General features: G+C 40.2%; 2 protein-coding genes across 2 annotated transcripts; both read right to left on the reverse strand.

The window, feature by feature from the left end:
* Positions 1 to 1,768: 1,768 nt before the first annotated feature.
* Positions 1,769 to 4,902, reverse strand: LOC114541456 (putative ankyrin repeat protein RF_0381). The gene is made up of 5 exons (XM_028561375.1): positions 4,740 to 4,902; positions 3,446 to 4,000; positions 2,283 to 3,337; positions 1,977 to 2,213; positions 1,769 to 1,789 (listed from the first exon to the last, which is right to left on the reverse strand). Exons 1-5 carry the CDS (start codon positions 4,900 to 4,902, stop codon positions 1,769 to 1,771), a joined length of 2,031 nt encoding a protein of 676 aa, XP_028417176.1.
* A 13,487-nt stretch (positions 4,903 to 18,389) lies between these two features.
* LOC114541457 (serine/threonine-protein kinase pakC-like) lies at positions 18,390 to 24,310 on the reverse strand. Its single transcript, XM_028561377.1, has 5 exons — positions 24,124 to 24,310; positions 23,137 to 23,654; positions 22,992 to 23,076; positions 21,288 to 21,361; positions 18,390 to 19,199 (listed from the first exon to the last, which is right to left on the reverse strand). The coding sequence occupies exons 1-5, from the start codon at positions 24,308 to 24,310 to the stop codon at positions 18,390 to 18,392; spliced, it is 1,674 nt and encodes a 557-aa protein (XP_028417178.1).
* Between the last annotated feature and the right edge of the window lie 376 nt (positions 24,311 to 24,686).

The raw sequence follows: 24,686 nt of genomic DNA on the forward strand, positions 1-24,686 counted from the left end.
TTTTGGCTCAACCTAAACCACGGGAACCACAGTAGCCCGCTAACAGGCGCGCACGGAGCACGCTGAAGTATTTATTACATCACATGTATATAGTTTCATAAGGTTGGCAACACTCGCTAAAATGTTTCAATTTACGAACTGTGTTCACAAACTTACAGTCTTATACATGAAAATACTCGTACTTAAATAGAAAAATATACACAAAAAAATTAAATCTATGAATTAATGAATTAATGTGAATTTCTTGAGCGCAAATTAGCATGAGAATGTTTAGATACGCTGTAAAATCTGATTTACATAATAATAAGACTGATATATAAATTACAGGGTTAAAATTGAAGTAATTACTGCATCTCTTATGGGTATGATAATTACAATATTAGTTCTAAGAGTAGATAAGAATGAAACAATAAGAAACGTCAGGTAATGTCATAAGCTATGCAAAATAAATGAGTTTTTAATTTTTTTCTAAAATTACAAATTGTATCTAAATTTCTGTGCTATTTTGGAAGACGATTCCATAACTTTGGTGCTGCAAATTTAAAGGCTCTATATCTCAAATTGAGTTAAATGATTTCTGAGGCGGTACATCCAGGAGTACTTCATTATTTATTCGCAGGTAAAAATTTGGCGTCTGTGATTCGAATTAGATCACGCAAATACTCAGGAACTAGTCCATGGATTACTTGAAAGGTTAATAAGAGAATATTGAATTCAATCCAAAATTTAAGGGCTGATGTGCCCATATTTTGAAGCCATATAAATCAACGATATCGTTGCAAACTAGCAAACTGAATATAAAATTAAATTCGAGCGATTCATCAAGTTACCGCGAGCCTTTGTACGACCCACATCGAATGGCAGAAAATCCCAAAGTTTTTATACAATACGCAGTGCTTCCCAATAATAAAGCCCCACTACTGCAAGCCACCTGCTATACAAGCAGCACCACTTCAACCGAAACAACAAGATCGGCAGAATGAGGACGTTCCATCTATGCCAGTAAATCAACAACAGGAGCAGCCACAAGACGAGTTAGAGGTTTATGCACGTTCTTCATGTCCATTTTTCGTGTTAGTGTTTTTCGCGCTATACCCTCTTAACTCAGATTTTAGCGTTTGATATGCGTAGACGTGAGCTTAAACAATCTTATATATTTGGGCGGGATTTCGCCGTATATTTCACTGTTGGATACACTTGGATTAAAATTTCTCGTTTCTTTGTGGGCGAGGCTTCGCTGTCGTGCATGTGTGTATGCTTGTGTGAGATTACTAGAAAAATTACTTCACTCAAAGTACGTTTCAGTCAAAACTCTCCAACGTCTCGTCGGTAAATGCACTTCGTTTTCCCTCGCTATGCTAGCAGCACGTTTCTTCGAGAGATGAACGCAGCCATCTCCCGCGGCCTCCGCACCTTAAAACCCCAGCTATTAACGGGTGCGCTACATCAGGAAATTTCTCATTTTCTTGGAGATTGGGATAGCCCGCTTCCTTAGCAGGAGGAGATCAATCATCAAGGAGGTAATCAAGCCGTCATAAACGCTTGGGACAATCAAGGTGGAAAAAGCCCCCGTCTTAACCGAGCGATGAAAGAGTTAATTTTTTTTAATCTTTTTTAACCATATTAAACCTCACGTATGTCCGGACTCAAGCGAACTCCGCCGACGCTCTTTCCAGACGATCATCAGAATATGACCATACTTTGACGCCTGCCATTTGGGCAACAATTCAACAACAGTTCGCGGAAGGCCAGGGTCATACATGTGGCCTCATGGCCCTCGACTCCAACGCTATGGTGGATAGCGTTGAAAATATGCCTTTTTCAACCAGGCATTTTACCATTTCTAGCCACTCCTTATTAACAGCACTCTCCAATACTGTCCATTTCTTATTATTTTTTCCATTTACATCAGCGCCTTTTCCCACAAGATATTTCACCATTTCTAGCGTACCCTCAGAAACAGCAGAGTGCAGCACTGTTTCCCGGTGAGTATTCTTGGCATTTACATCAGCGCCCTTCTCGACAAGATATTCTACCATTTCTAGCGAACCTTTTACAACAGCACTGTGCAACACTGTCCATCCGCTATTCTTTTTTCCATTTACATCAGCGCCATTTCCCACAAGATATTTTACCATTTCCAGCGTACCTTCAGAAACAGCAGAGTGCAGCGCTGTCTCCCCGCGAGTATTCTTGGCATTTACATCAGCACCCTTCTGAACAAGATATTTTACTATTTCTAGCGAACCTTTTCCCACAGCACTGTGTAGGACTATCGTTACGTTATCCTTTTTTGCATTAACATCAGCTCCATTTCCCGCAAGATATTTCACCATTTCTATAGTACCTCTAGAAACCGCAGACTGCAGGACTGTCTCCCCGTGAATATTCTCGGGATTTACATCAGCGCCATTCTCGACAAGATATTCTACCATTTCTAACAAACCTTTTACAACAACACTGTGCAACACTGTCCTTCCGTGAGTATTCTTGACATTTACATCAGCGCCATTTCCCACAAGATATTTCACCATTTCTAAGTTGCTTTCAGTAACAGCAGAATGCAGCACTGTCTTCCCGTAAGTATTCTTGTCATTTACCTTAGCGCCTTTCTTAACAAGATTTTTTACTATATCTGTCCTGCCTTTAGAAAAAGCAGTGTGTAACATTGTTTCCCCGTTAGTCTTCTTACAAGTGACGTCAGCGCCCGTCTCAACAGGGCAGTTTACTATTTCTAAAGTATCTTGAGTAACACACAGTGCACAGTGCAGAACTGATTTCATTTCAGTTTTTTCATTAGCATCAGCACCATGTTCAACAAGATATTCTATTATTTCTAGTGTGCCTTTGAAAATCGCATTGCGCAGCACCGTCCATCCCTTACTATCCTCGCTATTTACATTAGCTCCCATTTCAAGAAGATATTTTACCATTGCTGGCGTACCCTCAGTAACAGCAGAGTGAAGCATTGTCCAATCGTAAGTGGCATCCTTGGCATTCACATCAGCGCCCATTTCTACTAGATATTTTACAACTTCTAGCGTACCTTTAGAAATAGCATCGTAAAGCACCGTCCACCCGCCATTCCTCTTACCATTTACATTAGCGCCCATTTGAACCAGATATTTTACCTTTTCTAGCGTACCGTTTGTAACAGCATCATGCAGCACTGTCCACCCATCGGTCTTTTTGCCATTTACATCTGCCCCCAGTTCAACAAGATATTTAACCATATCTAATGAACTGTAGGACACAGCATAGTGCAGTACTGTCCAGCCGTCTGTAGTATCCTTGCCGTTTACTACAGCGCCATTTTCAACAAGATATTTTACAACTTCTGGAGTAGATTTTGTAATAGCAGCGTGCAGCACTGTCCACCCGTCAGTACCCTGGCCATTTACATCAGCGCCCTGTTCAACAAGATATTTCACCAATTCTAGCGTACCTTCTGTAACAGCAAGTTGTAGCATTGTCCCCCCGTCTGGAGTCCTAGCATTCATGTCTGCACCACATTGTTTAACTAAGTACTTGACAATTTCTGTTCCACCAAAATAAACAGCATGATGTAAGGCACTATTTCCCGAATCATCTTTACCATGTATATCAGCCCCACAATCTTCAACGAAATATTTCACAATTTCTAATGACCGAGACTGTATTGCACTCTGAAGAACTTTAAAATCGTCTTGAAAATTATGTTCCGGGCCATATTGAACAAAATACTTAACAAGATCAAATAAACCATTTCTTGTCGCTATCGACAAAACTGTTTCACCATCTTCGTTCTGGGAATAAATGCTTGCTCCATGGTCAACTAAATATTTAACTAATTTTTGATCTACTGGACTAAACTGAAAAGCACGCCAAAGAATTGTTTTCTTCCAACGATCTTCTTTGTTTTCACCACATTCAACTTGCTTTCTTATTTCGTCCCAAAATTTCTGTTTCCCTTCTTCACAGAAATTTATGCTTCCACTTGCCTCTTTCTTTTTCTTAATACCTATAAATATGCAACATTAAGATGCAATTTACATGAAAAAGAAAGATTAAAAATAAATAACCGGGCCGTGCCCAAAGAAATTTAATTGCGGGTGAGACTCCCGCATTGTATCAGGTGATAAGAAAGTTAAAAATGTGTCAACGGGTTATAGGGTAGAAATTTAAATTATTGAATAGGCTGAATGGTTCCCACGGGATATTTATTATTTTACCCATTTATATTTAGTATCGCCTTTGGTGATAGCGAACGCAATTGCCTAGGCCAATTATTGTGGGACCTTGATGGTTAGGGCCGTCAAACCAGAAGCTTAATTATGGGGGGTTTATTATCATATATTAATCTTAAGGCGGATTTGCTGGATGGAAATGTTGCGAGATCGACTTTTTGCGATCACTTTTTTATGAAATACAAACAATAAAGCGGAACTAAGCCCATGCATTAGATGAGCTTGAGTTAACACATTTCAAAGAAAGCGTTGGCAAAAAAATCGGTTGCGCGACATTTTGCACTGAATGGTTCGAAAGCCGCCTTTATACCACCCGTCTGATTTCTTTGCTACGCTATTGTTCCTACGGTATAAACGTGAATATATGAATATGCAACACCCCTCCCCCCCCCAATTACACGGTCTAGCTACAGCCCTGATCAAAATGTCCGAGTTATAGTAGAGGATAGGATTTTTCCTCTATCATAGGACACTTTAAATTCTTAATACCATCACATTCTTTGTTTTGAATACCTTTTTCTTGGAGTTCATCTTCAACTTCTTTCTGTTTATTAACAGACTGGGCTTGTTTATTTTCGGACGAAGCGATATTATTGTTTTCCATAAAGCTTGAAGTTACGTCGCTGTCCTCAGCCTGGGACATCATAACATTATCATCTTCCTTGAGTTCAGTCATTCTTATATTATTTTTTACAATCTTCTTTGGTGCTTATAACAAAGTCATATCATCTTGCCTGACCGTCATCTTCGAAATAGCGCGCTGGGAACCTGAAAACCAAGTTATTAATTACTGTTAGCTCCAAATGTTTAAAACTGTGGAAAAATCACTATCCGGGGGAAGCACTATCTAATTTTCGTCAAATCGGCCCTAGAAGGATAACAGCTATCTTTGGAGCCAATTTTTAGCCGAATTTAGACCATCGCCAGTCACGTTTCTTTGTTTACGTCGGCGCGATTGTCTACGGTGAAGCCACAAAAGCAGACGAGATAACAGCCGTGGAGTCGTTCCAGTTTAACTGTTTAAGTAAAGTGCACGGCTTTATCTAATGCACTGGCAAAACAGATCAGTAAATAGATTTAGTGTTTAAATAAAGTGTATGTATGTATGTATGTATGTATGTATGTATGTATGTATGTATGTATGTATGTATGTATGTATGTAACTTTATGTTTCGGTTGTATATCGCGTATCGACGATCGACAAACAAACGAACGAAAAATGCTTTACATGCAATAGACCCTCCATGCAGCCATAAGAATAGCCAATACTCGCCGATATTGCTCGACCTTCATATGATCACTCGATCTTTCTAGTATAATGAGCTTCTTAATTCACAATGCTGTTTGCTAACTTGCTACCCTGAGTCCCTAATTATCAATGATGATGTGAAGTCTGTTCTACGAATATTTTCTGTTCAAAACAAATTAAGCAACATTTCAAAAGTTGTCCTCAACGGAAAATTAATTAAAATGAATTCAAATAAGACAAAGCTTCTTTTAGTATCCAACTGACATGACGCGAGCTCTGAAATATTGGCAAGTTTTTTATGAAACTAAAATATGTCTAAAACAGACTTTACAAAAATCTAAGCAACACAACAGCTATGGGGTTTAGACCAGTCACCACAGAAAGTGTCAACTGTACCGATCAGAGTGTATATTCTTTATACATGTATATTAATGTTCATAAACCGTAACTAAAACAATCGTCTTTAAAAGGGAATCAGTCGGGGATACAATGTATGAATACGCACCCTCGATTTTGCCATCTTGTTATAGACTATTCTAGGGCTATTCTAGGTATAGTTTGGGTCTCTACGGTTAATTAACACTGCTACACACAATATGCCTCGTACAAATATGATACTCGATAATCCCGTGATTATTAGTTGCGTCTCAGTTCTGTGGTATTGAACATATTACTGACTAAGCAGGGTTATTCATTAACTTTCTACCTTAAATGGTTGATATCCAACGATGACGACACGGCATCCAAAATAAAGCAAATATAATTTGGATAAAAAATGTTTGTAGTCTTCTTTCCAAACTAATCTTCGATCACGAAATCAAATGTCGTCAATAATATTATTAGTTATCCAATAATAATAGTTAAAGCCATCCAATCACTTTGTTGTATGAACTTGTATCATAGTTAATATGGTTGTATGCTGTATGTTCTGTCGATGAAGTAATCCCGCCGGAAGTAGAATTGCCCCGAATAGTAAACGAAACTAGTTCTCAGGCTTTAGTAGCGTAAAAACCGTCCAAAGTATACAATATAATTGGCACGGCCGTATTTTGTGCAAAACATTTTCAAAACTAAATTTTGCCATTTTACTAATTCTAGTATGAATTTACTAGCTGTCGTGATTTATTTCCGTCTTCTTGCCTAGATACAAAGTTAGACTGACATGCAATATGTGCCATTTTGGTAATATTTCGTTATTAAACGATTACTTAGATTACTTTACAAATCTCGGAAACACAAATCATTTTTCCGTTTCCATCATCTGAAATATTTTATTTTTAATTTTTGTACTAGTTTATTAGTACAAAATAACTGTACTAGTTTACTGTACTAGTAACTGTACTAGTTTTTGTACTAGTTTATTAGTTTTTTGTACTAGTTTATTATTTTATCTAGTTTAATATTGAATTTATTAACCAGATATTTTAAACATAGGGGTTTAAGGGTCTTAGTATCGCTGCCACCAATGTAGAATAGGATTTATTTGAATAAATGCTTTACAACAAGGTATCGTCAAAACCAAAAGACCAACAACTCAGACAACAAGCTCACGTCAACATCAAGCGAGTAACCGTAACAAGCAAACGTGATACCACATTTAAATATTAGTCTAACAGTCATACTACATCATCCCCCTCTACAGAAAAGGCGGAGGCTTTATTAGTTATCATATAAATAATAGAAATGTCAATAAGTGTCGAAAAATCAATCCCCGAGAACATAGTCACGCATCCATGTTGGCTGTTGTCGATTACGCCTCGGTCTGTTTGTCATTAGCGGTTGAGTTGTAACTGGATCAACGTTACTGGGGGTTCCTCCGGCTGCCTGGCTACTGCTTCTCAGTGTCTCTGTTCCGGATTGAGTGGAGAGGAATGGTTGATTGCTTGATTCCCACAACCAATCATCATCGTCCTCGTCATAAGTGGCATGCTGCTGGAACGTCTTTACAGTCTTTTTGTTCGCTGTGCTGGATTGCTCGCCCCTCTGACTGACCGGTTGGTCCAACGTTTTCTCCGAGCGCTCGGGATTCTGCGAATGTCTACATCTCTTTATGTTGTTGAAATGCACAACCACCCGTTTGCGGCTACCTAACTTCTTTAAGCGGTACACCACATCAGTTATTTTCTTTACGATCATATATGGACCCTCCCATGATGCTGACAGTTTCTTCGATTGTCCTTTTTTGACAAAGTGCACCATTCGCCAAACTCGATCGCCAAATTTGTAGGGTGTTCCTTGTACTCTTGCATCATAGTAGTCCTTATACCTTCGAGTAGCTCTCTTTGTCTTCTCACGTGCCAACTCGTGTGCTGCTTGGAATCGACCTTTCAATTCTTTAACATACTCGGAAGCACTCTGTGCTGGTTGGGTTGGAATATCTCCAGGTACTAGGATATCTACAGGCAAGCGAGCTTCTCTGCCGAACATCATGCGAAATGGTGTGACGCCAGTTGATGATTGTACACTTGTTCGGTATGCCATAAGCACTTGTGGAATCCAAATGTCCCAGTCTTGTTGGTTGTCATCCACACACTTAGATAGCATATTCTTCAATGTGCGGTTAAATCGCTCCACCAACCCGTCGCTTTCTGGGTGATATGGAGTGGTTCGAGTTTTGTGGATGCCCAGCATTTTGACCACCTCTTGGAAGACGTTGCTTTCGAAGTCCCGACCCTGGTCGGAGTGTAGCGTTTGCATTACCCCGTACCGCGTTATCCACTCGTCCACCAGTTTTCTTGCCACAGTCGGTGCCTTGTGATTAGAGATCGGGTAAGCCTCTGCCCACCTGGTGAAGTAATCTGAGATGACCAGTATAAATCGGTTTCCTCTAGCTGTTGTGGGTAACGGACCGACAATGTCAAGGGCAACTCGTTCCATGGGGTATCCGGTCGAACTGGTTACCAGCGGTGCTCTTCCTTTCTTTTGTGGTGGGTTGTGTTTCTCGCATTTCTCACAGTTGCGACAATGTTCCTCTACATCCGTTTCCCAGCCTTTCCAATAGTAGCGCGCTTTCACTTTCTGAGTCATCTTGTTAATTCTTAGATGACCAGAGGTTGGAATGTCATGTAATGTGCTGAGTACAACTGGGATTAGTTTTCTCGGGAGGCATATCTGCAGGAAGATGGACTTTCCATCCTCGGATTCGTACTCGCGACAAAGGACACCGTCATCCCGCATCTTGAGTCTACCAAACTGACTCCACAGCGATGATACCAAGGGGCCCAGCCCCGCAATCTCGCTTCGCGGCGGACGTTTGCCTTCTTTAACCCACAAGATCGCTTGGCTGATGTAAGGGTCCTCGTCCTGGTACCGTGCCATCTCCCGACCACTCGTGACCACAGCTAGAGGTGAAACAGCTGACACACGTCTCCCGTTCTCTTCCGGCGCACTCTCCTTCCTGTTACAGGGTATTCGCGACATGCCGTCAGCGTTTCCATGCATGACTCCCGATCGGTGTACCACGGTAAACTCGAATTCAGCTAGCCTCTCCAACCACCGAGCCATCTGGCCCTTGGGGTTTTTGAAACTTCGTAGCCATTTCAACGCACTGTGGTCAGTACGGACAGTGAAGTGCTGTCCCCACAGGTATGGTTCAAAATGTTCCATCCCCCACACCATAGCCTGCGCCGCAGACCCATGCCCGAAATAGAAAGGCGGGGAAAAAGAGGGTCTGCGTATCAGAGCCAAATTTCGTGTACTGTAATTTATGCAAAATGTGACGTAAATTGAAATTAGTAATTAATTTTCGCATTTTATGCACGAAACATTTATGATCAAATTTCACAATTCACATGTCCGTCGATCTTCCTTTGAGTCTGCAACAAAAACCTTATCGTCTTTTTGATCTTCATTAACAATTTGCAATGCAAATGCCAATGTCGAGTACTCACGAGTGTATCCTTTGTAAAGAGATTATCGGGAGAGCGAAGGACAAATACCTAGTTCAAGGACGGAGCAAAGAAGACTTTGTGTTTGAGCTTACTGCTATTTGAAATCAAACGCGCCGCGAGCCGAATTTTTACCGTTGTTTATTAGCAGTCAACGTTACTTTAACCTCTACTAAACGTTACGTTCACCCAAACTCAACGTTACGTTGGGGCTATTGTCAACGCAACGATTCACGAGTGATTATCAACGTAAGATGCTGTATATTCCTACATTTATATAAGATTCACTGCACACTTTCGCCAGTAGAGTGTTTACATCTACATCTACATCTACAAACGTTAGGTCGGTAAAGTCCATATCCGGGTATCACACCAACCAATACTGAATACTGAATAAAATTAGCCAACAATAAAATGCGTATGTTTTGATTAGCCAGTTCTAATGAGTTGACGGTTGAAATATTTTTTAAACTGTCACTCAAATCATCGTGTATATTGAATCAGAACATAAAGTTGATCAGGGCAGAACTTAACGTTGAGTAGGGGTGAACGTCACGTTGGCTGCTAGCAAACAACGATAAAAATTCGGCGCACGACGCGTTTGAATTTTAATTGCAAATAGCAGTAACAGCTTGCCATTTGTTGTTGACTCCCACGAAAAATAGTTTTATTATTCCACTCTAAACCAATCAAAGCTTTGTTGATCGTGAGTAACCAATTAGGCTTCGTAATTAAATATGTAGCCAATCACACAGCGTCCCCCAGATTCTGGGGATAAATAATTATAGAACACGGAATTTGGCGCTGTCACATAGACGGTATTTCCGCCATTTTCCGTCTATGCGTAGACTACCCACACCATCGCTAGCAGTTCTTTACGTGTCGTGCTGTAATTTCTCTCAGCTTTGGACAGGGACTTCGCGGCGAACGCAATGACTCTCTCTTTTCCCTGCTGTACCTGCGACAACACGGCACCGAGTCCTTCATTACTCGCGTCGGTGTCTAAGATGAATGGGGTCTCGAATTCAGGATACGCCAGCACTGGTGCAGTTGTTAGCTTATTCTTCAAAACCTGGAACGCGTTTTCACACTCTCGACTCCATCGGTAGGCTGTCCCTTTCTGCTCCAGCTTGTATAGAGGAGATGCTATGTCCGCGAACTTTGGTATGAACTGTCGGTAGTAGCCGGCACAGCCCAGGAAGGAGCGGAGACTCGTTAAATCACCAGGACTAGGCCATTCTCGCAACGCTCTTATCTTCTCTGGATCTGTAGAAATCCCCTTCCGGCTCACAACGTGTCCCAAGACCACCGTTTCTTCTTTCAACAGCTGACACTTCCGAGCGTTTAACTTTAGACCAGCCTTCCCCAGGCGACTCAGCACCGCGTTCAACCGTTCATAATGTTCATCGAGGTTACGTGCGAAGATAATTATGTCATCCAGGTAGACGAGGCAGTCTAGCCAGTTAAGTCCGCCCAAGATGGTGTTCATAGCGCGCTGGAAGGTAGCTGGAGCATTAGTTAGGCCAAACGGCATTCGTTTAAATTGGAAGTGTCCGTTGGGCGTCGAGAATGCCGTCTTCTCTCTGTCATTTTCATCCACGCTAACCTGCCAGTATCCTTTGACTAGATCAAGGTGGGTAAAGTAAGCAGCTCCCGACATGGTATGGAGGATGTCTTCGCACCTTGGTAGGGGGTACACGTCCTTCTTTGTTACTTCGTTTAGTTTTCGATAATCCACGCAAAACCTCTTCGACCCGTCCTTTTTCGACACTAGGATGACCGGAGCGCACTACGGAGAGGTCGACGGCTCGATGACGTCATTCGATAGCATCACTTCCACTTCTTGTTGGACCTCTTGACGCTGTTTAAAAGGAATTCTTCGAGGCGGTACTCGGACTGGCGCAGCATCACCTGTTGGGATACGGTGTTTGACACCCGATACTTCGCCAAGGTCATGGGATCCTTTCGCCAATACCATGTTATGACGTACAAGCAGGTCATAGATGCGGTTCTTCTCGTGGCTCGGCACAGCCGGGTTATCAATAGGGAATAGTTCGGCCAAATCTCTTCGCATCTTACCAATATTCTCTCTTTGCGCAGTCATGCAATAGGAGTGCGTTGTTTCGTCAGGCGGGTCCATTGTTTTGACGCACTCGTACCATGGAGATTCAGTTCTTAATTCCGTAAGGGGAATTAGGTTTCCCATAGTACTACACCGATAGATTCGTCGTGGCTTGGACCTCGAGTTGAAAATTCGTACTGGGATCGTTCCCTTTGTTACGGTCGCAGCTACCTTTATGATTCCTATCGCATAACGTTCCTCAAACCGCGATTCTGGTTCCAGTACACCAGTCATTTCCTCCACAGTTGTACCACCGTCTACCCTACACGCGATGTTTATCATCGAGTACGGAGGAATAGTAACTGTCTCTGCCACTCTTACTCGACAAATCTGTTTGTTCTGTTTAGAAATCAGTTCGCTTGTCCCGCCATTGGCCTCGAGCATTCCTTTCGCAAAGTTAATAACGAAATTGTGGGGTTGTAAAAAGTCTGCCCCAATAAGCATGTCTTGTGCTAGATCATCGCACACTTGTATCTCGTGACTTGCGATAACTCCCGCTAGTTTTATCTTAACATCCGCCACAGTATGGACTAGCAGCGGACTGTTGTTCGCTCCCACCACCGGTTGACTTGTTGGTCGTGTTTTGGTATCAACGGTTCTCACCCTGTTGAACACGTCCCTGTGCATCAGAGTCACAGCGGCTCCGGTGTCTACCAAAGTTGTCACCTGTTTTCCGTTAACTCTGCATTCAGCGTAGATGGCGTTGTTTGTCGTTGCACTGGCAATCTTTCGAGCGGGTGGTGGTGGTGAGCGCGCGGGCGGATTCACTTCTGGTGTGAACCCGCCCTGGTCGCGTTTCCCTGGTTCTCGTCACGTGCGACTCTACTCGAACAGTTTCGTTGAAAGTGGCCTTCCTCACCACACTGGTAACACTCGTTTCTCCTAGCTCTTCGTTCTCGTCTTGGCTGACCGCGTTCACTACTCTCCAACAATTTCTCGATTTTGCTATTTCGTTATTAAACGATTACTTAGATTACTTTACAAATCTCGGAAACACAAATCATTTTTCCGTTTCCATCATCTGAAATATTTTATTTTTAATTTTTGTACTAGTTTATTAGTACAAAATAACTGTACTAGTTTACTGTACTAGTAACTGTACTAGATTTTGTACTAGTTTATTAGTTTTTTGTACTAGTTTATTAGTTTATCTAGTTTAATATTGAATTTATTAACCAGATATTTTAAACATAGGGGTTTAAAGGGTCTTAATTTCGAGTGGAATTAAACTATAGTTTCATATCGTCTTCAGAGTCTGCGAGAGCAAAGAAAAATAATAGAAATCTGAAACAATCGATAGATTGGGTTCTAGAGAGGGAAAGTGGTTTAGCCTCTTTGAAAGGCGTTTAACTTAAACGGTGGTGAAACCCAAGTTTAAAAATACCCTCATACATCTTGTGCACGACTGAACCAGCCTCTTCAACCAGCCTTAATATATAAGTACTTCCACTGAAAATTAAATTAATTACATCGAAATATTTCAGCTCAGTTGTTTAAAGATAAATGATTTTGCTTTCCATTTTGAACTTATCTGCCGTTTAAGCTAAAAGACTTTCAAACAACCGGCTTCTAGATCGCGTTCAGCTATACTGATAGATCAGAGTCTAAGGAAGCGCGCGTATAATTTCAAGCCAATCTTTTAGAACTGGTCGAATAACTGGTGATAACCAGGTTGGAAAACAGGTGACTTCTATTCCTAATGCCTGACAATCAAACAACGTTTCGAGCGATTTTTTTTCTATCCTAGCCAAGAAGATTTCTAAACTCTGCAGCAATTAAAAATAACTCTCAATAAAAGTGTACGTCTTTACGAGCTGCTTTTTAAAATCTTTAATCTACCTCTTTCAGTAAACTGGTGGAACATAGTTAATAATAGAAAAGGTCGTTTGTTATTATTATCCGCCCTTCTACCCAAGATACGACTTGTCGAAATCAGGTTGGTCATACTGCATGCGTCCATACCCGGTAAAACAGTTACATTCAGGAACTTATTGAGATCAGCGGCTGGAGGAGGTAGTGGTGCTGGTTTTAACAAACTTTTGTCGCCATGGTTATAAATTTTGTTTTATAATTTATGGTTTCTAATTTTAATGATCAAAATTACAGATTACGATACTTATAAAAGTTATAAACGTCACGTGACAAAGGACAGAACGTGTAACTATTATACTATACTGATATGCATACAAAAAGAACAAGTTTATTTGGTGTTTTTCAACTGTCATGAACCGTTTATATTTTTCAAACTAAGTCAATAAAATCATCCGGGATGAATTGAAATTAACATCTTGGTAGGTGCAAACAGTGGACAAAAGCAATTCAACCGTGGTCGGTAGCCCGTTGTCACTATCAATTAAGCTCTCTATCGGAATGGACGTTGGATCATGAGGCTAAAAGAGATATTTTGAAACAAACCAATAATTTATGCGAAATATTTTATAACAAATCATTAGCTTCTAAAAAACAATACCTTCTACAATTTATTGGCAACAAAAAGTATAGTAACCATGAATTTTAACTGTAGCAGCAAAATATTTTGACGGAAAAAGTACCATCCAGTTGGGCTGTAATAGTCTTCGAGTTGTGTTTATAGGAAATACCATATTTTCTGAATTGACCGATACGGCATTTTGAGGGTATGTGTAGTACATTAGTTGCGTTCTGTCTTCAATAATACCACTTGCGCCTTTTAGATAGACGTTTATGAAACTTTCTGACCCTGTGTTTGGTGTGTGACCAGAATAAACTTTCGCAAAAACCACGATATCAACTGCATCACTGAGAACTCCAGCATCAGCTAGAGAGATCACAACTCCTGTTGGGGTGATAACGTGATTCATACTAGAAAGCTTGTGGAACTAATAATAAACAACTAAAAATTCTGGTGAGGAATAAATTATTATCATCACCAATGGCGTAACTAGAACGATGATTGCTCTCACGTAGTCTAGTGTGGTCTATAGAGTTTCCTGTGTCTGCTAAATAATGTGCCCTTTTCTAAAACCTGCAACTCTCGTCATGAACTGCTTTAGACGCCACTAACAAGTTAACTCAGCCAATTATTTGCAAGTGATTTAACTAATAAACATGCAATACCTACCGTTTTATGACAATCCAGTTGAACTTTGAAGTTCTCGGTTTTTATTATCTAAATCCTTGTAGCAAACATAGTTTAATTTTTTAATACATTAACTTTGCCAAATGTATAAAATAATTTTGCATGCGTTGCGACTGTACACAAAAAATGACAAGGCTGTATTTTCTGCATTTCACAACATTTTGTAAACCAAACTTTGCAATTTTACTAATTCCAGTATGCTCTTACAAGCTGTGGTGACGATCATGGTGATTGCTAATGGCCCATTTAAACTATGCAATTTGTCGTATGCTAAACAACGTGTGGAAATCATCCCAGTACAGCATCAAGACCAAACTAAGACTGTACCAGAGCTGCGTACTTTCCACCCTATTGTATGGCTCAAAATGCTGGAGGATGACTGAAAGCGACCTCAAACAACTGCCCACCTTCCATACCAAGAACCTTAGAAGAATCCTGCCAATATTCTGGCCCGAGACAATCTCCAACCAACATCTTCTCGCCCGCTGCAACCAAGACAGCATGGGCACCGTCGTCATGCAAAGGCGATGGGGATGGATCGGATATGTGATGAGAAGAAAACTTGGCAACATTTCCCGCACAGCCCTTCACTGGACGCCAGAGAGGAAACGGAAACGGGGGCGACCCAAGAACACCTGTCGTCGAACCGTAGAAGGGGAGCTTAAGACCCTCCATCACACATGGGGGACTGTTCAAAAGCTGGCCCAGAACAGACAGGAGTGAAGTACCTTTGTTTCCGCCCTACATGCCAGCCGGCATAACGGGCATGAGTGAGTGAGTGATTTTTCGTATATGATTAGTATCCTGGCGTATGTGAACGTATGAACACACGTACCAGCGTGACACTTTAATCCAACCTGAACTAAATTAAATGAAGATTGTGGCCGTAGGTCCTCTTCTGCATTTGTCGGAATGATAATTCCATACAACTTATCGTGTAGTGTAAATAGACCTTATCATGTACTCAAATACCTCACTCTTGTATAACAATTACTTATTTTACAAGAAAACTTCGATTATAATTTCATGTTCTCTTTAGGATCTGGGAAAGTACACAATAGAGAATTAACACTGAATTGCTTCGAAAATTCTTGGAAATATGAAAGCGAGATATAAAACAACTGGGTGATGTTTACGATGGATTGGCTTCTATGAAGGTAATGTGTACCCAGTATCTTACCTATAGAGTCTTTAGAGCGCGATAAATGCATGATATCGTGCAGTCACTCCAGTATACAAATCAGTGACTGAGAAAGCGAGCGCGTCAAATCTGAACCACTGAACTATGACGAACACAACCGGAATGATAACTGGTAATAAACCTGTTTGCAATCAGGTGACTTCTCCTCCTAAAGACAAACAATCAAAAGTCTCTTAGGGCATTCGCTGGAGGCGATTTTCGTGTAAAGCAATTCAATATTCTTTGCGGAAAGTGCTTTTTAAGCCATCTTACATCATCACATCGACAGAAATAGTAAAATATGAGTGGGTGAGGCGCCGTTCGAACTAGCTTAGTACTATATTTAGAGATAAGGCGCTTAGAACGGGCGGGGTTCTGGTTTTGCCAAACTTGTTTAAAGCTCGAATGGATACAAATAATTATAATATTAATCCATAGACAATCAAACGAAAGGAATGTCCATGAATGTCGTCCTTTGAATTTCTATGACTAGACCAAGTCGTGAAAAATTTTAGGTCAGACTTAACGGACAATCTCCTGAACAATTTAAACAAGTTTTTAAATATTAAAAATTCATAACAACATATTAAGACAAGTATGTGTCTTTGTTTGGATGAAGTTTAAGCCCGGCGCACACTGGAGGAAACAGCTGAGCTGAGCGTCACTCGTGGCTGTTGGCTGAGCTGTTTCCTCAGGTGTGCGGTGTCGTGTTCCGCGATTTTCGCCACGCGTGCCATGAGCGCAGAATATTCAACATGTTGAATAATTTTGTGCACGAGTGAACATTTCCTCACAGTGTGCGCGCGTTCTAAACTATCAGCTCAGCAATCAATGCCAACGCGCATGCGTCTTTTCCATGTTTTACTGAAGTCAAGATGGCGGCAAACAACTCACCAGTTGCTGAAGCAGTGTTGGAAGATAAATTGGCCGATTTTTGGCCCGATTACCCTTGTCTGTACGACGTTCGAAGTCCAGACTTTAAGAACCGGGAGATACGCGATAAGGCGCTTCAAGAACTGGCCGAAAAACTCGGAACAACATGTAAGATAATTCAGATTTTATTAGCGCAAATTAATGCACAAACAATTATAATTTTGAAGCTAAGCTTTTATATATATTTTTGAAGGTAAGACCGCGCTTGTGTTTAGCAGCTTATAACTAAACAACCCATAATAGTTCCTTCATATAACTCACCCGATTGTTTGTGTGCCTCTAGTAATGCAACAGTAATCTTAGGCCTAGATAATGAGACGATAACATCACTAAGCTCATTACCATCTCATTATCTATTGTTCGAATTGTACTATTCTACGCCAGTGGCGTAGGAACCGGGAAGACACGGGGAGCACGTGCCCCTCCCCTCAAACAAATTAAGGGGATAGCAGGCCCATAAAAAATTAATTTGATTAGAGACTAATAATGCAGAACGCGAATATATGAATATTAGTTGTAGTTGCATTATGTCTGGAAGGTTCAATTAGCAAAAATATGGATTTGCATCGATTTGAAACGAGATTTTTCCAGTGTGATTATAGTTCTTATATTTAGTTATTTATATATTGATATTACAACAATAAAAATTCATAAAAACCAGTAAGTGTCATTACAGAGGTCAGTAGACTATGAAGGTATATGTTAAGGTATATCACTAGACTATGTTGCCATACATACAAATGGAACAAGTTTACGTGAAGTTTGACTCACATGCTCTCTACGGTTATAAACAGTATATATTTTCAGGCTAATCTACTTTTGTGTAGATTCGCACTAAACGACCTACTAGTTTGTTAAAACACACACACACGATTGTTTTTGGCCCTTAATGAACAAGAATTATTGAAGAATGGTAATCAACCGTCATGCTTTGCAATTATTATCGCTAACATCTTGCCTTAAAAGTGATCCACTAACTGTCTTGCATTTTCATTAGAAGGGTAAATTAGCAAATAAATTTCGCATGGATTATAAACAGAAATCTAGATTTTTAGGCGTGAAATGTGACTGAGTTGATTTGACCACGCAAAGCATGATGGTAAACACACAATCCTTAAAATATTCCTTGCATCAATAAACACCGACAAATACACCCTATGCAATCTCCCAGCCATCTTCATAGTTCATCCTTGTACCAAACCCTTTGTATCCTCGCATGTTAACGTTGCACGCAGTATACGGAAGGACCAAGGCACGAGTATGAACCGACTAGGCATGTGCTAGGAACCGATTAGGGCGGTAAAAATAACCCAAATTACATTATGACTGCAACAACTATTGCCGAAAATTATAGTCCGTTTATTCAGATGAGCAGTTCACCAACGTTTATAATTTATATAATGATTATCAGGTTAACTAACTGTTCTTTGTACAAGTTTGTCTAGATTACTAGATGATCCTCTCCGTAGTAGAGCTAAAATGTAGCACACATGCACACAAAAAATGGATACAAAAGTAAATACGATTATGTTGATTTACTCAGTTCAACAACAAAGGAATACCATGTTGTGAAATTCAGATAATTCTTTTCCTTACGAACTCGTCGTTCATAATGTGAAAATATTGGGATAATTTCTCATAACATTGCTTTCCTCTCCGTTAAATAGTTCTGAATCAATCTTTATTAATGAAAGAGTCCCACAGCGCTTCCTCAGCAAAAGGTCTCTTATCAATCTTGTGATGAATCAGCCACGCCACAAACTTTCGAGCTTTACGATCACCAAGTTTCTTCAAATTCACAGGGTTTCCTTTCAAAATATTTCTCATTCGATCAAACTGAGATCCAAAAGGGTGTTCACCTTTTGTTAAGATGAAGAAAGCAATCATACCCGCTACCTGGACATCCGATTTCTTTTTGAAAGGACCTTTTTCTTGTTTCTCTACTGCTTCAATTACTTCTGTTGGCACCCATCCGGGAGTGCCGTTAGCGTCTGTTTTAACCGTCGTTTCATCCTCTTTTAGAACGCGGCTTAATCCAAAATCTGCCAATTTCATGCAACCCTCGATATCAGCCAGGACGTTTGATGGTTTTAGATCTCTGTGCAATATTCCTTTACCATGAAGAAATTTAAGTCCTGATAGAATTTCTTTGATCATTCGTGGACCACGCTCTTGTAGATGTTCAATGCTGGATGCATGAACAAGTTCCTTTAAGGTTTCTTCGCAAAGATCAAGAATAAGATACATGGAGGTATCGTCACGGTGAAAATGTCGATAACTCACTATAAATGGCGAGTCGCTTGTTTTAATAAGATCCATAATTTCCCTTTCGTTTTCAGCTACTTTATCACACTTTTCTACCTGCATTTTCTTTACAGCAACTTCAGTCCCATCCTTCATGAGACCAACATAGACACTTGAATATCCACCATCGCCAATTCTGAATTGCTTTTCGGCGACAAAGGCCTGCATCGGAATGCCAATCTTTGAAAAAAAAACACGATAAATATTCCACAGTGAGAAGAAAAAAGCAAGAACACATTCACAGTTTAAAAAGTATATTCTCAACTTCTGATTATCGAAATCTCAAATCAATGCTATATTTGCAAGTGATTTTATCAGAAAGACATAATTCTAATGAAAATATTGTACATTGTACACAATAGGCTTATGCGAGCCGGGGCGTTGGTAGCTGCTGCTTGAGCCCCTCCCCGGTTTTCCGTTCATTCTTTGAGCAAAATATTCTTAACAAATAAACCGTTCTTTTGATGCTGTTCGTTTAAGCTTAGATTTAATCGGGTAAGAATATATTTAATACATATAGATTCTGGTCCTATTTTACTAATATCGCTGCTATTTCGCCGTTTAACAAGATGTGGTCGTGTATGGGCGCGTTGACACGTCGTTGTTTGCATAAGAACGACGGGAAAGTATAAGACAAAGTGAACGTATCATGCGGTTTATTTACAATTTTAAACTATTGAACTTCTATACTTTTCAAAGTGCGATGTGCTTCTGAATGTCGCGATCGAACAACATTTAGGTTTGCAAGGCATCAAAATTAAATGAGTATGAACTGTATTGTTTATGTCCAGAAGCTTCATATTGAAGACTCGCACGTGCGCGGCACGCCGGAGTTAACGCCAGAACGGGCGTATTGTTGGATTATATTTTGAGGAGTTACTCGATTTTTGCGTCCGAAATGTTTTAAGCAACCCTCAGTCATCGTTTCTTTACATTGTGAATGTAATTTGATTTGAGCACGCAAAGCATGATGCTAAACACACAATCTTTAAAATATTTCTTGCATCAATAAACACTGACAAAATACATCGCATGCAATGTCGCATCCATCCCCATTATAGTTCATCTCCGTACCAAACTCTGCGAATTCATGTGCGACGGCACATGCGCCGTCTTTAGGGGGATAAATTCCTTTCAAACAAAACCCACACCGCGGAAAAGCAATATTTCAATTTACAGTAACGGTAAGATTCCTCAACATTTTTGTGAACTTAGCAAAATGGATAGAGAATTAATAAATAATACAAATTAAACTGATGACCTAACTAAAAAAATAAACCACGACTACCCCCCGAAAAGTTTACTCTATGACTGACTGACGCTTTGCACTAAAAATATTTCTCCAGGAAAAACAAAACAAAACAACTGGGCCGCTTGTGTAAAACTATTTAACAACAAGTTGCATATTTAAATCCTAGTTAACTCAGAAATACACGACTCTGATTAACTACAGTTAGAAGTTAACTAGTCTTTTATAAAACTGGCCCCTGGTGGTAGAATGCTACATCAGATGGTGTAGAAAAAATCGATTGGAAAATTCGGAAGACAAAAATTTTTTGCGGAATATTTGCCTCAGCCACTCCCCTCAATGGACGACTTGCGCTTTAGACTAATTTTTGATCGAAGTAACTAGAGGAAAATAAATCATCACAGCTGGAAAGATCTTACTTAAATTAGTGCAAATGCAAAGTTTGGCTGCGAAATTTTGTAAAATACGGAAAATATAGCCATGCGAAGTTGGCAAATTTTGTATACTTTTGCATTACGTGCGGAAATGTGTAACTAAATTAGTTACAAACTTTTGGCCGTAATACAAAAGTATACAAAATTCGTCAACTTCGCATGGCTATATTTCCCGTAATTTACAGCAATTCGCAGCCAAACTTGGCAGTTTTACTAATTTTAGTAAGCTCTTTCAGTAAATGTCCTTTTTATCGCCAAAGTAAGAAATAAGTCTAAAGCGCAAGTCGTCCATTGAAATGGGCCCCTCACGCCATTGGTTCTTTTACCTGCCCAGTCTTACATCACTATACTCATCCATGTATATATGCATGGTTTGGTGCGGATCTGAATGGTTAATCTTAGTTTTGGTAAACTGAACCCTAGCCTGCAACGCAGACTATATATTGGGGATATATAGTCTGCTAATCAGCGGCACAAAGCTTGTATGGTCACGTGGGTTTCCCGAGAAATTGTGGGACTCATTTTGATTGGTTAGCTTATAATCATGCAAAATAATCAAAATTTCAGAATATTTATAATTTTCACAAACAACATGACGTCCTTCATCGAACCATCTTCGCTTGAGAAGAGCACTTTTCGGAAGCTATTCGGATTGTATGCTGTTTTTTTCAAGTGGAAAGTCTTCATCGAGAGCAAGTCGAGGCACTCAAAGCCTTCTTACTCGCTAAGAATATCTTCTTTAGTGCCGGCACAGGCTACGGGAAGTCTCTAGTCTTCCAAGCGGTTCCTCTCCTCGCTGACCTTCTCGAAGAACAAGTCGTTGGAACCAGCATTGTCATCGTAATATGTCGGCCGCAATGTCGAGAGAATGCTTTCCTTTTATAAGATTTATATCTGACTTCTTTTCCAGCACAGAGAAACACAGCACGCACATCAGCGCGGCCATGTTGTCACAAATAATTATGCAATTTGCGCGCAAATCATATACATAATCAAATTATAATACCGGAAATGATTCGAACATTCACGTGACCATACAAGCTTTGTGCCGCTGATTAGCAGACTATATATACCCCAATATACAGGGTGTATAAAAAAAATGTCCCAAATGTAAAATTTCCGTTTTTCAGGATATTTTGCAGAATTTGGCAAATTTTTGTGTTCCTAGAGATAGTTAAGACTTATCTGGTATACCTAGGCCAAGTTTGGTTTTTCATTAACAAAATTATGTTACCGGGGGGGTGGTTCCTTTCCACTGATATTGAGAGGGCTTGCGCGCGAAAATGTGAAGCTGAAATTGAGATATTATTTAGCTGTCTAAAAGTAGGAAAGCTTTTTAATAAACTGTCAAAGTTTCAGGAAAAATAATGCATACTGGGAGCAACGCGCGACCCCTAAAAGTGACAAATATTTCATTGCGCGCAGTGGATTAAATGCATGGTTGATTTTAGCGTGACCGATCTCATATAAGGCTGGGTAAATGAATAAATTAAAGCGAGAAACTGAACACAAAAACAAAGCGATTTAATAATAAGATTCTTATTCTTGATGTTAATCCTCAACATTTCCACCATTTCTTTCTAAGCAAACTGCGGCTCGTCTGAGCATGGTAAACACTGAACGGCAAACCACATTTGTCTGTCCTGCCTCAAATTATCCATTTCGTTCGAAATTCTTTCTTGCAAATCGCCTACGCTACCACCGGCAAATCTAGGCGAATGGACAGACAAATGGTTCGCTGTTCAGTGCTTAGTATGCTCAGACAAGCAGCAGTTTGCTTAGAATGAAATGGTGGACATGCTGAGGATTAACATCACGAATAAATCGCTTTGTTTTTGTGTTCAGTTTCTCGCTTTAATTTATTCATTTACCCAGCCTTACATGAGATCGGTCACGCTAAAATCAACCATGCATTTAATCCACTGCGCGCAATGAAATATTTGTCACTTTTAGGGGTCGCGCGTTGCTCCCAGTATGCATTATTTTTCCTGAAACTTTGACAGTTTATTAAAAAGCTTTCCTACTTTTAGACAGCTAAATAATATCTCAATTTCAGCTTCACATTTTCGCGCGCAAGCCCTCTCAATATCAGTGGAAAGGAGCCACCCCCCCCGGTAACATAATTTTGTTAATGAAAAACCAAACTTTGCCTAGGTATACCAGATAAGTCTTATCTATCTCTTGGAACACAAAAATTTGCCAAATTCTGCAAAATATCCTGCTAAACGGAAATTTTACATTTGGGACATTTTTTTGATACACCCTGTATAGTCTGCGTTGCAGGCTAACTGAACCCGTGCGCGAAACCAAATGCGCGAAACCAAATTCGCGTCAGCGAGCTGCGATGTCGTTTGTTTGTAAACTTCCCAATAACCTTAGATAGGATATTTTGCAAAACTTATTACTCAATCTAACATATGTTTAAAAATATTACCTCTTCTAACTGGTTACAGTTCGTTATTTTCAACTTCTGAATTTTCTCACGATGTTTTACGGAACTTTTAAAGATAGTTGCAATTTCATCATGACCAAGGTGGATGCTCCATTCAAGAAGATTCATTCCTTGACCTTTAACAATAATCTTTTGCTCTCTCCACATCGCGATGTCCTTCTCATAAAGAAGATTGACCAAGGCGACGAAATTGTTTCTAACAGCCATTTGGAGGATGACAATACCAACAGAAAAGAGGTATTCATTTCTAACAGTTATATCAGCACCTTGTTCAACTAAATATTTGACAGTTACTAAATCACCAACACGAACAGCAGACTGCACCACTGTCTCCCCGTTAGAATCATTGGCATTCACATCAGCACCGTTCTCGACAAGATATTCTACCATTTCTAGCGAACCTTTTCTAACAGCACTGTGCAGCACTGTCAATCCGCTATTCTTTATTGCATTTACATCAGCGCCAATTCCGACAAGATATTTCACCATTTCTGGCTTACCTTTAGAGATAGCAGAGTACAGCACTGTCTCCCCAAGAGTATTCTTGGCATTTACATCAGCGCCTTTCTCAACAAGATATTTCACCATTTCTAGCGAACCTTTTAAAACAGCACTGTGGAGGACTGTCCATCTGTTGTTCTTTTTTGCATTTACATCAGCGCCATTTCCCACAAGATATTTCAGCAGACTGCAGCACTGTCTCCCCGTGAGTATTCTTGGCATTTACATCAGCGCCTTTCTCAACAAGATATATAACCATTTCTAGCGTACCTTTTACAACAGCACAGTGCAACACTGTCAATCCGCTATAGTTTTTTCCATTTACATCAGCCCCATTTCCCACAAGACATTTCACCATTTCTAGCGTACCCTCAGAAACAGCAGAGTGCAGCACTGTTTTCCCGTCAGTATCCTTGGCATTTACATCAGCGCCTTTCTCAACAAGATATTTCACCATTTCTAGCTTACCTTCAGAAATAGCAGAATGCAGCACTGTTTGCAGGTGAGTATTCTTCACATTTACATCAACGCCCTTCTCAAGAAGATATTCCACCATTTCTAGCGAACCTTTTACAACAGCACAGTGCAACACTGTCAATCCGCTATTGTTTTTTCCATTTACATCAGCCCCATTTCCCACAAGACATTTCACCATTTCTAGCGTACCCTCAGAAACAGCAGAGTGCAGCACTGTCTCCCCGTGAATATTGCTGCTATTTACATCAGCACCTTGTTCAACGAGATATTGAACAATGTCTAAATTACCAACTGCAACAGCAAAATGCAAAGCTCTCCACCCGTCAGCATCTGTTCCATTTACATCTGCGCCATTTTCAACAAAATATTTTACCATTTCTAGCCACTCCTTATTAACAGCACTCTCCAGTACTGTCCATCTCTTATTATTTTTACAAATATATATCAGATGTGGATATTTCACCATTTCTGGCGTACCCTCAGAAACAGCAGAGTGCAGCACTGTCTCCCCGTGAGTATTCTTGGCATTGACATCAGCGCCCTTCTCAACAAGA

This window comes from Dendronephthya gigantea, unplaced genomic scaffold (assembly GCF_004324835.1).
Source record: "Dendronephthya gigantea isolate DGI-Jeju-01 unplaced genomic scaffold, DenGig_1.0 000292F, whole genome shotgun sequence".
NCBI lineage: Eukaryota > Metazoa > Cnidaria > Anthozoa > Malacalcyonacea > Nephtheidae > Dendronephthya > Dendronephthya gigantea.

Excerpts from the sequence above, each read along its gene's own strand:
- LOC114541456 (XM_028561375.1), bottom strand. The coding sequence starts at position 4,902 with ATGACTGAACTCAAGGAAGATGATAATGTTATGATGTCCCAGGCTGAG. Across the intron at positions 3,338-3,445 it reads ACAACTTGCTGTTACAGAAG|AAGTTGTAAAATATCTTGTT; the intron begins GTACGCTAGAAT and ends AATCTACTCCAG. Across the intron at positions 2,214-2,282 it reads TTAATGCAAAAAAGGATAAC|GGTGCTGATGTAAATGCCAA; the intron begins GTAACGATAGTC and ends CTTGTTCAGAAG.
- LOC114541457 (XM_028561377.1), bottom strand. The coding sequence starts at position 24,310 with ATGGTGAAATGTCTTGTGGGAAATGGGGCTGATGTAAATGGAAAAAAC. Across the intron at positions 23,077-23,136 it reads ACTGTAACCAGTTAGAAGAG|GTTATTGGGAAGTTTACAAA; the intron begins GTAATATTTTTA and ends ATCCTATCTAAG. Across the intron at positions 21,362-22,991 it reads TGGTTTCGCGCACGGGTTCA|CATACAATCCGAATAGCTTC; the intron begins GTTAGCCTGCAA and ends TGAAAAAAACAG.